Source organism: Pyrgilauda ruficollis, unplaced genomic scaffold (assembly GCF_017590135.1).
Source record: "Pyrgilauda ruficollis isolate IOZ18807 unplaced genomic scaffold, ASM1759013v1 scaffold59, whole genome shotgun sequence".
NCBI lineage: Eukaryota > Metazoa > Chordata > Aves > Passeriformes > Passeridae > Pyrgilauda > Pyrgilauda ruficollis.
Window position 1 is genome coordinate 2,629,531 of NW_024527599.1, and position 14,011 is coordinate 2,643,541.

Sequence of the window (14,011 nt, forward strand, 5' to 3'; positions counted from 1 at the left end):
AAGCCAGTAGAGTTCAGTGCTGCTCTGAACACCTTACCTTTGGGGCATTAGCTGCCACTTTTGCTGCCTCTGAATAGTTCCCTTGTGCAAAGAGTGCATTGAATTTCCTGGCAAAGAGCTCCTCAGCCCCCGCCAGGTTGTTGCGGACAGCCATCCGTAAAGCCAGGTCAGGATTCTGCAGCACGTTTGTGATGTAGGGAATGATGTTCTCCTCTTCCACACACACTGAGAGCACCTGCAAAAACCACCAGGGGAAACCTCCAGTTAGCCTAAGTATCAAAAGTGAGCCAAAGGCTAAGCTAACTTCTGAAAGGAAAGTGATGGTTTTCATGGAAAGTTTTTCATCCCTTGATAACTCATACTTGTCATTTCATTAAAGAAACCCTCTGGTTAAAAAGAACCAATGTCATCCATTGTCTGCATCAAAGCAGGCAATTAACAGTTTAATTGAGGTATCTGCAGAGGTAGAAACACAGGAATACAAGGGATCTTTCAGGGATACAGGGATCTTTCTAAAACCCCAACTCACTGGCTTAAGTAATCAATCCTTGGGGATACCAGGAACAAGTTTGCTCTATATTCCCCATGCTCAACAAGCAACACCACCCAAAATCAATCTGGGCTAAAATTGCTTGTGCAATGTTAGTAACTTGTTCATAAAGTAGTTAAGTATGGAGATAGAACAGCAAATTTGTTTTGGGGCTCACAACACTGTCAGACCTCACATGCTCTGAGCAGAGTTCAAAGTTAACATTTCTGCAAACTTTCAGACATAGATATGAACCCTGCAGTGCATCATGAAGAGCCAGTGGGATCAGCTAAAGAAGTGGCTTCCAGGCCAAGTTTCCTTACCTGTCCCTTTCTGTTGACTCCAATAATTCCAGCTGTTGCTTCATGCTGTGCAGTAACAAAAATGGTCTCTCCACTGATCCTGTTCATGTAGATACAGGTGCCAGTTTCCAGGTCATACAAGTGGATGTAGCCATACTTTGTTATGAGGAACACCACATCGTGCTTGTCACTGATCTGCAAAACAGAAATAGATTACTCAAATTTGGCACTGGATAAATGAGTTGGTGCTTTTGAGTCTCAGCAAACAGCTGGGCCATTTCAGGACAGCCAGAAGTGCTGTTTTATTTTTACTTGAGTACTATCACAGCAGAATGACGTTTGAAGAGCTTGAAAAGCAGTTAAAACATATGGATATTTTTTCCATAAATAAGAGCATGCTGCTTTTGAATGCTGCTTGTCTCCACCTTTACCACTGGTGAAGCAGAAGCAGCAGTCACACCAGTTTAGGACCAACCCTCAGGCCCACATTAACCAGCTGGTTCCCAGTGCCCTCCCTGCTCCTGTCACATCCACCAGGAGAAGCTGCAGACCTGTTTGTCATACCTGCATAGCAACAGGAAAGTCACTTTGTGCTTCAGGAGGAAAGAAGACGTCCACAGCTTTCTTTGGAAAGGGCTGATTCCCAGTGGGTGGTGTGCCAACCTCAATGATATGCAGCTGTGCAAGAGATAAGATTAATTCTTGCATCTGATTTATTTAACAATAGATTCAACAATGAAATTACAGCAGTTCTCTTGCTGCTCAGCCTTAATCCCAAGTTTATGCAAAGACAAACTAAGTAAATCTTCCTAAATATTTTCAGTGGCTAAAGGTGTGGCACCTGGTGTTCATGTACCAGAGGAGAGGGAAACAGTTAAACATGATCTTTCATTACTCCTAATTACTTGCAAGTTTCAGGATTTAGTTAGGTTACCTCAGATGCACTCTTTTAACTTGGTTCACATTCTACAGAGACAGTTCTGAAGATGTTTCTCTGAATCTAGCTCTGATTTTACTCTGTCTAACTCATAATTCCAGCATTCACATGGGATCAGTATTTAGCCTTGCAACACTATTGCTTCTTTTTTTTTTTTTTTTAATTTTCATCCAATAATTTGGAAATTAGTTGAGTCTGATACCAGGGATCAGCATCAAAGAAAGATTACCACAGCTTTTCCCTCAAGCTTAGCCTGAGAAGCTGAGAGTCACGTGTTTCAAGCAGCTAATTGGGCTGGTCATGACATGCCACTTAACTTCTCCACTCACAGATTCTTGCTACACCAGGTAGTCCAAGCTCTGCATGCACCACATGTCATATCCAGACTGACACAGTCCTTCACCTTCTTCCTTAAATGCAACTTTTTGCATTAAACCACTTGTTCTCCTGGAAGCAGAGAACCAGGGTGAGTCACTAAAGATTACAGTACATTTAGAACCAAGCCTTACCTTACCCCCAGCTTGCCCTCTTACTGCAAAACAGAAGAGAGTAGATTCTTCAGCATTCCCTTCCATCTTGAACTGTGCAAAGCTGGCTGCATGTCCCTCGATGGGCTGGGACACTTTTCTGTCCACAGAGTACAGCTGCATTGCCCCCACTACACGGTTTTGCTACACAAAAAAGAACAAGTGTCAGGACAAACAAGCACTGTGACAGTAATTTCATTTAATATTGGTCAATATGCTGCCATTTCAAGCTTCCTCTTACAACAGCATCACTTCAGACTCTTAACCTTGCACTAGTGTTTATATCATTACAAATCCAATTATAGCACTGTGAGATTTTCAGTTACACTTAAGTTTGTTATTTGAAGATTGAGACAAGCATTTACACTTAATTAAACAAACAGATCAGTCCTGTTCCTGTAGAAGGAGACAACAAGACAAGCTCTGGGGTTTCCACACCTTCCTAGAGGTGAAATACCTGTGCAGATATTCCAGTCAGCAAGAGCCATTTCTGCTTGGCATCAGTTCTGTAGTTGATGATCTGGCAGCCAGCAAGGCTGGAGTGGCGATCAAACATCTTCACGGGCTGGGACTCCCCCTCCATGCTCCAGTGGTAAACTGCATTATCCGTCACGAGGGCAACAGTGTTCAGAGAGATCCACTTCCAGAAGGTGACATCATCTGTCATGGTGTGAGCCTTCATCTTGCTCTTCATCTCGATGTTAAAGATTTGCAGCGTTTTCCCAGCTAGAAGACACAGCATCGTTAGCCACGGGACAGAGCAGAAGAGCTGCACTAGGACATTAAACCCTGGGGACTTCCTTGCAGAAAAAGCTGTTCTACACTGGCACACCTTCAGGGATCAGCTCTCACTTGGAACCAGACCACACTCCTAGGGTTGGTTTGACTGATTTGCCACTACTGAGCAATCAAACAGATGTGGAGAATGGGTTGGTAGGAGACAAAAGCTTCAGCCACACAAATGGGTTGGAGGATACTTCACATACATCAAAACCAGGTTACAGTCATGCTGAGGCTCTTTGGAGTTCTGAGGGAAGTTATGTCAGTGGCATTAAAAGCTATGTCCACATCTGTTTTAAGTATTAAAAGGGCACAACATGGAACACTCGGGTTGGCAGAGGGCTTTTGTAACTCAGGCTAATTAACCAAAACCTTGGGGTTGCACTAATGGGATACACAGCTACTGGCTGCAAACCAGACTGACAGAAACTGTGCAGGGGAAGGAATCTAGTGACCAACACAGGCTCTAGAAGTCAAGAGGAAAAGTTCTCCAAATCACATAGAATGGTGCATACAAACATCCTGAACAGCCACCTGCAGTCAAATCTACCAGTTTTTATAACACAGTGGCCTAAGAAATTATGTCTTCCTGTTGAGAAGACAAGAAAAGTTCTGACCAGTTCTATTACTTATAGGAGAGAATTATTTAAGCACACATAAGTGTAGCCCAGGAGGAATAGAAAAGATCCCATGACACTGGATGCAGGCCAGAATATCTGGTACAGTTACTAACTGTAGACCAGCTTGAGGAAGTCACAGTGCCACAGAGGCAAGAGCCTGCACTCACCAAGGACTGATTTAGCTCAAAGCCATTAGTTCAGCAATTGATGCAAGATGCTGAGTGAGGAGTTTCTCCAGAACTTGGAGAAATCTCTCTACTACAGAGTTACTCAGGCTACAGGCAGCAGTTTGTTTCCACATCTAGTGCAGCTGGAGCTTTAGGGTCAAGGGAGAGGACATTCAGGTAACACATTCCTACATGCTAGGCAAGGTATATTACAAGGCAAAATCTAGACTCGAGTCAAAAGGGTCAGTCCTGTTCATAAAAAGCTCAGTATCAAGATCCCAGTGATTTAAGTATACTTTGGGTTCTTGAGTGGGTTAATTTTGGGAATCTTAGGGTCTCCCTTGTTTGGGAGGGTATGAAAAACCTCTGAGTTTTAGGCCTTTAGTTACTTAAACACCACTGTTCAGCCATGTGCACCATCAATCTGAGCCATTTTATTCTGCTTTTTCTTGTCATAAGACACAACAGGTACTAGGTACAGTCAATTGAAGTAACTCACCATCTGCACACACAAGAAGGCATTAAAGTTGTGACAAAACAGTAGCACAGTATTAAAGTCAAAGTTAGGTAACATTGGATACATACAAATCTTTCCATTAGCAATACATGCATTTCTAGAGTGACTGCACTTAAGGCTTTTTGGGCCTCTGAGGGGAAGAGAAGGACATTTCTGGAGACTCCAAAGGAATGTTTGCTCTCTGTAACATCAGAGATACCAAGCTGGCTGACCTTGTACTTCCTTCACCACACAAGTCTTCCCTGCATAGTTTTACTCCTCTTATCACTGACTGATACAATAAATATGCACTGGTCTCTTTCAGCAAGGCCAAACTAAGGCCTTCAGGAATATTTGTCCCCCATTCCCAGCCTTAGTTTTCCTGTCTCTAAGGACAGGATTATTTGATCTAAGAGTTATACTCTTAGATGAGGTCTCACTTCCCTCTAACATGATTCCTTAAAGCCCACACTTGGCTTCCAGCTCTCCCTGCTCAGAAGCTGCAAGGATTTGGACTGAAGGAAAAAACTCATCCTAATGATCAGCAAAATGGCAGGAAGCCTCAGCTGAAGCTCCCTGCCCAGCTGCCTCCAGAAGAACTGAAAATGCATTCAACTTAAGCTCCCATTAAGCTGTGGAAAATTGCTACAGGATCCTCCCACATAAATTACCTGGGAGACCTCAGTCCCTCATAAACTAGTTCTACAGAAAGCTCTCCATCCACTTCAAACAGCCCTTTATCAGGACTTCATACCTTTCAATGCAATGACTTTACTGGCAGGGTTCATGATAGCACTGTCAGCTGAAATTGGTCTCCGGATTGGGTTGCTGGGGTCATTCATGTCAATGATCACCACTTGAGCCTGTTCTCCTACTTTCTCTCTGATGCAGATGAATTTGTCAGACTCCATTGTCAGAGTGCTGAACCCAATGTTTGCTGGGTTGATGCCCAGATTTTGGAGCTGGAAGAGAAGAAAAAGGTTTAACATTAAGTTATTGCCTTGGTATAGCCACAAGCAGCTTTTGTGAATGTCACAGGAAATATCAGACTTTGCCTTTTTTTGTGACAAAACAGCAACTAACAGTTTGCTACCCCAAACCTACACAACACACTGTGTTGCACAATTTCAACTAAGCCCACAGGCTTCCTGGAGAAGCATTCAAGCACTTGGTATCTTGTTCTCAAGGTCCATTTACAACTTAACCATTAAGAACTCAATCTTTGAGCCCCCTCTGATGGCTTAAAGCACACTGAACTCGCCATACTGGACTTGCAGCTTCAGCCCTCACTCTCACCAGCTTTCCTCCCTGAACTCATCACTGGGTTTGACAGCTATCACTATTTCAAGCTTAACATCACACGTGAGGTGTCTGAGCTTTATCTTTATCCCTGTGGAGCTAAAAAAAGCTGCCTGTCTAGCAATTAGCCCAGGCTTGTCTCGCAGCAGGAGGCAGAGCTGGGCACCACTGAAATCACCAATGGCCCTGCTGAACACAGAAGTTATCAATAAACCACTTCCTTCTCTGAGCCACAGCCTGCTCCCCTAAGCCTTTCAATAGCCACATTTCTCATACAGCTTGCAACAAAACACTTCAGTTAACAGCAGTTTTGCAAAGCTACTGTATGAGGAGGATGTCAATAGGGAAACAAAGTTTATTGCATTTTTAAGAGTGAAAATGCAGTCATGGTTATATCACACAGACATCCAGCTTGTCCACTCCTTAAGAACTCCAGTTTTCTTCTATTAGAAGAACTATCAGCTCTAATATTCTGGTATTTTTCTTTCTGGAAGACCTTCAAGCCCAAGATGTCCCAAGAAGGGCGAGACCTTCAAAGCCAATTTAGGCTGATTGTGCTGGTTTGGAGCTCTCAGCCCTTATCAGCTGTGCTCTGAACCAGCTCCAAGGAGGCCATGCCCCAGCTGCTCTGCTCCTGCCTGTTTGCAGTTCCTGATAAAGATGTTTTACTCCACTTCCCCTTTGCCCAGGCTCTCCAACAGCACATGTGAGGGACAAGTAACAACTCAGCCATGCCACAGCAAGTTGACAGAACCTTCACAGAAGTCACTTGGATGGATGATCTAGATTATGCAGAGACTCTTTTGACAATAAAGCCAGGAAACCTTTGGGTGACAGCATTTGACAGCTATAAAAAAAATAAAAATCAAACCCTAACTCCTTGACAGGTCAGAACTCTTTTACTCAGATTTAAGCAAGTGTTTGAGGTCCAGCATCCCAAAACCTGACCACACATTCTCCAGTCACTTAGAAGATTCTAGATGCAAGCTCAAAAGTCCCTTCCACACTTTGAGCAGTGTCCTCTAGACCTCTTGCACTGTACATAAGCTAGGGTTATACACAACCCAATCACACCCCTGCAGGGAGGGGAGGTTTGAAGATGTGGGAGTTTGATCTGGTAGAGCTGGAGTGACTTACTGGGACGTGGCATTTCCTTTTGCTAGGGCTGCAGGCTTAGCAAGTGCCAAATCATTTATCAAGCATTGAATTTCCTTGTTAATTTGGTAGAGGGGGTGGCTGCAGGGAGCCAAGCACTCTGCCTGGCAATAACTCACAGCACTACACTCAGAGGGTGTCAACAGAACAAATCAGAGCAGCAAGTCCAAGCAGATGGCAGGACCTCTTAGGGAGGTCTAGACAAAACCACCACAGCAAAGGTGCTTGGATATTGCAAGCCAGATTTACCTTAATCTCCAGCAAACTGCCATCTGCTAGTGCCAGGTCTGAGGCACTGAGCCACATGGGAGATGGGAGGCTTCTAAAATTTCTGTTCTCAAAGGTGAGGTATTTATTTGCAAAGATTTAGAAGATTGGCACAGGAGCTCTGAAGAAAGACTGGAGAAGTTTTCTGATGGAGGTGCAACCATCAGCAAGGTCTCTAAGTACACAAACTCCTGCCAGCATTTCATCTTTCATCTCAACAAACCAAGTGTATGAACCACATCTGCTTCAAGGCTCAGGAAATTGACTCTGACGGAGACAATCTCTGTGTTTGGTTACATAAAGTGTCACCAGCCAGGAGTGGCACTTCCTTGCCCAGCTGGTAAAGCCAACAGTGAATTTCTTTGCTGCACAGAACTCCTGAGCAGAGATCATTCCCTGGAATATAGGTTGTTTTCCTGCCCAAACAGGCTGAAGTTCAGGTGAGTGAGGCAGGCGTGTTTATAAAGCTAAGCAAAGCAAACAGAGATGAAGATTACTGTTAGGAAACATGACAGTAAATATTTCTTTGAAGGCTTTTATTATGAAAATTTCAATACAATTCCATGTACAAACACAGGAGTTGAACTACAACTAAGGAGTACAGGAGTTTATGGCAGATTTTCTACCTCTTCTTCTCTTTATTACAAAGGGAAATACCCCCAAATATTTAATGTTGCACCAGGTCCACTACACTTCACTGATTCATAAACAAAACAAAAAAAAGAAGGAATTTCAGACACTGCTATATTTTACTACAAAACCCACTTCCTTGGCTTTCCAGCAGATATGAAAGCAGAACTTGCTAACTGTCCTTGGGCAACTGATTTACAGTTGGAGTTATTTTACACCACCATTTGTTGGAAAGATCAGTTACACCAGACTCCTGTTAGGAATAAAGTGTTCTGTGAAATAGCTGCTCCAGTAGAGTGGAACCATGAAACAGATTGTCAGGGACAGCAGCAACTCTTGTGTTCAGCAGAGATGTCGCCCCAAAGGACTCATCCCACCCAAGATCAGACACTTCAGGCACTTGCAGGCTCTGCTGAACCATGGAATTCTGTGATGGCATTTATCTGAGCAGCCCTGAGATGTGAGTCATTGTAACGTTGTAAGGCAATGTCTGATTACCAGAATTATTTTTTCACTGGAAGATAATTCAAGTGCATTCTTGGTAACTTAGCCAGAGAAGTTGTCACATGCATGGGACATCAAACTGAATGGTAAAACTGCTGACAGGAGTCTCTTTGTTGACCCCTTCCTGTAATGTTCCCTTTCTTGGGACAGTCTGCTTAGCTGTCAGATAATTTCTCCTTGCCTACGAGGAAGGGCACGGAAGTGCTGAGCACACATTTCACCTCAGCTCTCACACTCAACAGGATATAACCACTGCTCTTGTGGCCACAAGCTGCTGCTCAGCCCCTGCCCAGAGACTGCTTATCTGCATGCTGCTAGAAATCACAAAGCTGGAAAATGCCACTCAAGTGGAAAATACCCTTTTCTTTTGAGAAGCACTTCAGTGTGCAATGAATCATATTAGCTCTATCCCAGGCCATGATTTCCTAGGCTTTGACTGACCAAGGCAGACACTTGAGTTGCTCTTTTAATTCCACAGATGAAAATTCAGCAAAGCAAACATAAGTCACACAAAACCATTTGTGTTTGTGATGCTCTCTTAGTTACTCCCTGCAGTTCTGAGAGTCCCACAGCCAGTCCATGGCAAAGTACTTCATATTTACCAGTGCAAGGTAAGAGTTACAGCTTGTGGCAGCCTAGGAAGTCGTGTTTTCAACAGATAAGGACCTCTCTAACATTCAAGAGCTCTCCTATTTCTATATCCTTCCTATTTTCTGCCTCACCCTCAGCAGGCTGAGGCACCACCCGCTCTCAGCAGCCACAGATGTGCTGTGGGACTGCCTCAGTTCCACCACTGAGGCTGTACCTGCTGGAACTGGAGCTCAGAACCACTGAATCTCACTCCTTCTCTTTGGTTGAGGCTCCAGTCCCAGCAGGAAGCACCAAATCAGCGCAGCCACCAAGGCAGGCAGGGCCCTGTGCCTCAGTGCCTGCTGAGGGACTTGCCCAGAACAGCTCATAAACTGCTTAACTAATTGCTCCTATCCAATTAGCTGAGACACACACACAATCTCTCCCTCTACAAGACACTTCAACTTTCTGTTAGGTATTTTCCCTCTGTAGGAATATTCTAAAATCACTGGCTTTAGGAATTTGGATCTACTAAGAAGCAGGGAGCAAGAATCCTACCAAAACAGCATTAGGCACAACAGTCCTCTAATTCCTGACTTGTGTGATCAAGAGAGGATGTAACTGCTTCCAACTAATGCTGTTACAGCAGAGATTTAGTGGTTTAGGCTGTATTTAACTCACTGTCAGCACAATACATGGAAGAATTTTGCTGTTTGTCATATTTAGAGCAAAGTATTGAATTTATATATTTTGTTCTATGATGCCTTGGCTGTCCTGTTTTATTCTCTGGCACAGCTGTGATTCCAAGAGCCATCCAAGCACCACCACAGCAGAACAGCACAGCTGCCATTCAGGTTTGCTCCATCAATGAACAATAGATACAAACCCCCTCTTCCTAGTGTTAAAAAAGGAGTTCTGTCTTGGTATCAAGTGCACAGCCTGAGCTGGCAGTTTTCTCTGTCTTACAAAAATATTTAGATCCAGCAGAGTATTTATTAATGCCTTAAATCAGTACAGCAGTGGGCCTGGTCCAAGTTCAATGTTTATGTATTTCAGGGTAGTGTGGTTAATTAAGTGGCAATCACAGTTCATCACCTGCTAATTAGTCTGGTTCCTTCTCACTCATCAAGAACTTGTCATCTTAGAAAAGCTCCACTGACCCACCACAGTAAGTAGCTGTTTTATTTTCACCCTCAAACACACAGAGGCACATTTCAGGAATCCCTGAAGCCTGCACAGGAGCAACCAGATTTGCAATCATCCCACACACTGAACTCTGATCTCCCACTACATACCCAGCGGATTGTTTCCTCATAGCCACTTTGGGGGGGGTTGGGGGAAAAAGGCAGCAGCTATATAAAGTTTTATAACAAGAGTTTTGATAGCACAGGAATCAGGTTCCTCCCTGAAAATTCCCAAGGAAAGTTTCTGCACAGCCTGTTGTTGATGTTCCTTGGTGGCAAGGCAGGGTGTACAACAGACACCACACAGATAAGAGCCTGCACACCTGGGGCTGCTGAGATTGCAGAGCTTGTGACTCTGACAAACAAACCCTGGAACCTGACAACACTTTTTGGTTTTACACTCCCCAGAAAGCTCCCTCCTCCCTAGCAAGTTAGCTACTTGTCCAAAGTCCACCTTTAGCTCCAATTTGGGGTACAAAGCACTGAGATGAGGCATTCAGGAGCAAGGTTTCTGGAGCTTTCACCTTTTCATTCCTAAATCACACAGCCAAGCTGCCAACAGCAACAGCTAATGGACTGGCTTGAAGCTGAACACCAGGACAAGTTTTGTACTTGACCAATTTTTAACCTCTAATAATGAATCTGTGAAGAACTAGGATCACACTGTGTTTATTGATTGATTTCAATAATAGCCTGCAAGAATTTTCTCATTCAAATCCATCACCTGGTTTTTATGGCTAAGGCTCCAGCTGGGTACCTCATCTTTCATTAAGAATCACTACAAACTTGCAGGTGTTGCACAACACCTGTACAACAAGTTTCCTAGAGAATGTGGGTCACGTACAGTTCAAGAAATTGTATTATTGAGTCCATGAGGACTTCCCAGGAGCAGCCTGGATAGCAAAATCATTGCAATATCAGTGTTTCTGCTCCCAAAATTTACTTCAGGAACTTCAGCAGAAAAGCAATTAACTCCTAGAATCCAAATTCCTCTGAAATTCTTTCAATGAAATGAAAGGAGGAAGTTCAAAGGCAAGAGCCACGTGCACCCAGGCTCAGAGGGGTGCACACCCATCTGAGAAAGGATCAGCTCCTGTGTGCAGCTGTAAAATATACTGGTTCAGCCAGTGCTCCACAGTGAATAGGTTCAGGCAGAGAAAAATGCAAATTCAAACCCATATAAACAGATAAATCAGTCTGGAGGCAGACCAGTCCTGTTCCACCGTAGTGCTGGCCTGAAACTCCCAGCACTTCTGGCGTGAAGCAGATGAGTTTCATTATGTAACAGTACTCATGTCATTAGAGACCTGGCAGTGGGTCACATGCAAGGTTTGGGGCTTAAATAATGCACAAAGGTGCACAATGCTTGAGTGAGAGTTGGGCTGCCCACAGGGATGGGTTTCACCTGAGTGCACAGAACCTCCTGAGGACCTGGGGCTGGGCTTTGCCACCACCAGGACAAGGCACCAGCTGGGAGGTGAAGCTCTGGCCAATTCCTGAGATTCTCCTGTCAGTGCTGCTCACTACAGGGACACCTAAACTACGAATTCTGGCCTCCTTTTAAACTGATATTGGAGTAAAACTATTCAGTGCTCAGCTACACACCTAAACAACCCTCAAAGTAGCATTTATTTAGCCACTATGAACAGCTGTAGTGTTCAACTACATTCTGCAAGTATTCAATTATTCAAGTATTCTGCAGTGGTTCTTTTAACAAGGTGCCTGGAAATGAATTGCTTTCTATTTGAATTAGGGAAAAAAGGCACTGTAAATCATGCAAATCCATCACTATGTGTTTGCCCACCACAGCCCCAGTCAGCTGAACAGAAACCAAACACAGACACTGGCAACACATGCCACCAGAAGACCCTGGCCAGGTGTGCCAGCTTTATTAGACAAATTCTCCTCAAAAAAAAACCAAAAAAACCACTCCTCAGCAGTGAAACCGAGCTTAGTAACACCGTGCCTCGCAGCACTTCGCCCTTCAGACCTGTCAGATAGGAAGTGCCCATTGCACAACTGGATCAGCGCTTCCAGACCCCTCCCTGCGCCGCAGCTTCACCCACGGACAGGGAGGCACTCACTGCTCCGGGAGGGAGCCCCGCACTCCCGCAGCCCACCCGGGACGTGCCTCCAGGAAGTCTTAGACAAATTCAATGCCATCACTGGGAAATAATCCATTAGCGTGTGGTTCTGGTGCAACGAGAGCCAGAGCTGGGCTTGCGGAGAGGCCAGCGGACACCGGAGCTGGCACCTGGGCACCTGCACTGCCACAGCTGCACTGCAGGGAGCCGCAGCAGCTCCCACGTTCCGCTGCAATACGCGCTTTTTCCTCCAGAAAATGACATTCCAAGCGGGACCACCGGCAGAACGGTTTAGCCTGTCCTTAGAACCACAGAAGCTTTAACACCATTCAAATAAATAAAATTAAGCGGCACACGGACACCGCTCGGCCACCTTGCCCAGCTCACCCCCTCGCCCCCGTGCCAGGCCGGGATTTCCCCCTGGCGCTGCTCCGGCAAGCGCAGCGGAGCCACCCGCGCCGGGCCCGCACCGCCCGGCCCGCCCGGGGCGGCATGCCCGGCCCGGCCCCTCCCGGGAGGTGCCCTTCGGGCAGCGCTCCCCGAGCCGGACACCGGCAGGGCGAACACCCCGCCGAGAGCGCCCGGCCCTCACGGAGGCACCGCGGGCAGGCCCGGCGCGGCTCCCCCGGCACCGTCCCCGGGCGGCTCCCTCAGCGCAGCGAGGCAGCGGCCCGCCCGCCCCCGCGCCCACCTGGAGATGCTCCTGGAAGCGGATGGGCAGGATCTGTGCCATGGCGGCGGCGGGGCGCTCCGGGCCGGGCCGGGCCGGGCTCAGCGGTGCGGGCGGAGCGGGGCCGCGATGGCGGAGCGGGGCCGTGCGGAAGCTGCCCCCGCCGGCGGAAGGATACCGCCGCGGAAGGATACCCGCACCTGCCGCCGCCGGCCGGCCGCGCGGAGGGATCCCGGCGAGCGGCGCCAATGGGAGCGGCGGGTGTGATGCGCCGCCGGAAGGGACTATTTGGGGACGCATCACCCCCTCCCTCCCTTCCCCGGCCTTTTTTTTTTGCCACATCATGCGACCGAGGGGCCGTGGCGTCACTTCCGCCCCGCGCGCGCGCGGTCACGTGGGGCGCGGCGGCGCGGCCGGGCAAGGTGACACCGGGGGACACCGGGGGAGCCCCTGGACCAACCCCCGCCCGGGGTGTCCCTGTCACCGGGATGCCATGGACACCCCTGTCCCCACCATGGGAGGGATGTCCCCTCCTTGGGGACACTGAGGGGACAGGGATGTCCCCGCCACCGGGATGCAATGGATCCCCCCCCTTCCTCCCAGAGTGTCATGGGGATGTGATGGAGCCACACCCCCCGAGGTGACACCGAGGGGACAAGAGTGGCCCTGTCACCGGGATCTAAAGGAGCCCCATCCCCTGGTGTCCCTGTCCCCAGGATCTCAGGGATTCCTCTTCCCCCTGCTGTCCCTGTCCCCGGGTTCTGATGGATTCCCTATCCCATGGTGTCCCTGTCCTCGGGTTCTGACGGATTCCCCATCCTTGGAGCGTCCTTGTCCCCAGGATCTCATGGATTCCTCTCCCCCTGCTGTCCCTGTCCCCAAGATCTGCTGGATTCCCCCATCCCCTGCTGTCCCTGTCCCCATGATCTGCTGGATCCCCATCCCCTGCTGTCCCTGTCCCCATGATCTGATGGATCCCCATCCCCTGCTGTCCCAGACTCTTCCCAGGCCCCAGTTAATGAGTGCAGCACAGTAACGAAGCCCCACGCTCCCCTCTGTGTTTCATTAACTCACACTTCAACTCCAGCACGTAAAACAGGTAAAAACTTAACTTTTTCCTGAGGTCAGCATCCAGAGCTCTGTGTGCTGTCACACTTGGCATGGCTGAAATCTTACTTTATTTAACAGCTCACTGTTACTTCCCCAGGTAATTTTTACTTTGTCTTAAATTCCCCATCTCCAAACCTCTGAGAAGCCATGGAACACACTGGGGGGAAAATCCCTCACTTT

At 47.2% G+C, this 14,011-nt stretch overlaps 1 protein-coding gene across 2 annotated transcripts in view; it reads right to left on the minus strand.

Annotated features, from left to right (window-relative positions):
* The window catches only part of CLTC (clathrin heavy chain), a 30,155-nt gene extending 17,105 nt beyond the window's left edge, over positions 1 to 13,050 (minus strand). For both annotated transcript variants that reach the window (XM_041482403.1, XM_041482402.1), the window contains exons 1-7: positions 12,743 to 13,050; positions 5,113 to 5,320; positions 2,753 to 3,021; positions 2,278 to 2,439; positions 1,396 to 1,509; positions 853 to 1,026; positions 38 to 235 (exon numbers count right to left, since the gene is read on the minus strand). In XM_041482403.1, coding sequence (XP_041338337.1) covers positions 38 to 235; positions 853 to 1,026; positions 1,396 to 1,509; positions 2,278 to 2,439; positions 2,753 to 3,021; positions 5,113 to 5,320; positions 12,743 to 13,021 — 1,404 coding nt within the window. In that variant the 5' untranslated portion in view covers positions 13,022 to 13,050. The remainder of the gene's footprint in view (positions 1 to 37; positions 236 to 852; positions 1,027 to 1,395; positions 1,510 to 2,277; positions 2,440 to 2,752; positions 3,022 to 5,112; positions 5,321 to 12,742) is intronic.
* Positions 13,051 to 14,011: the final 961 nt, after the last annotated feature.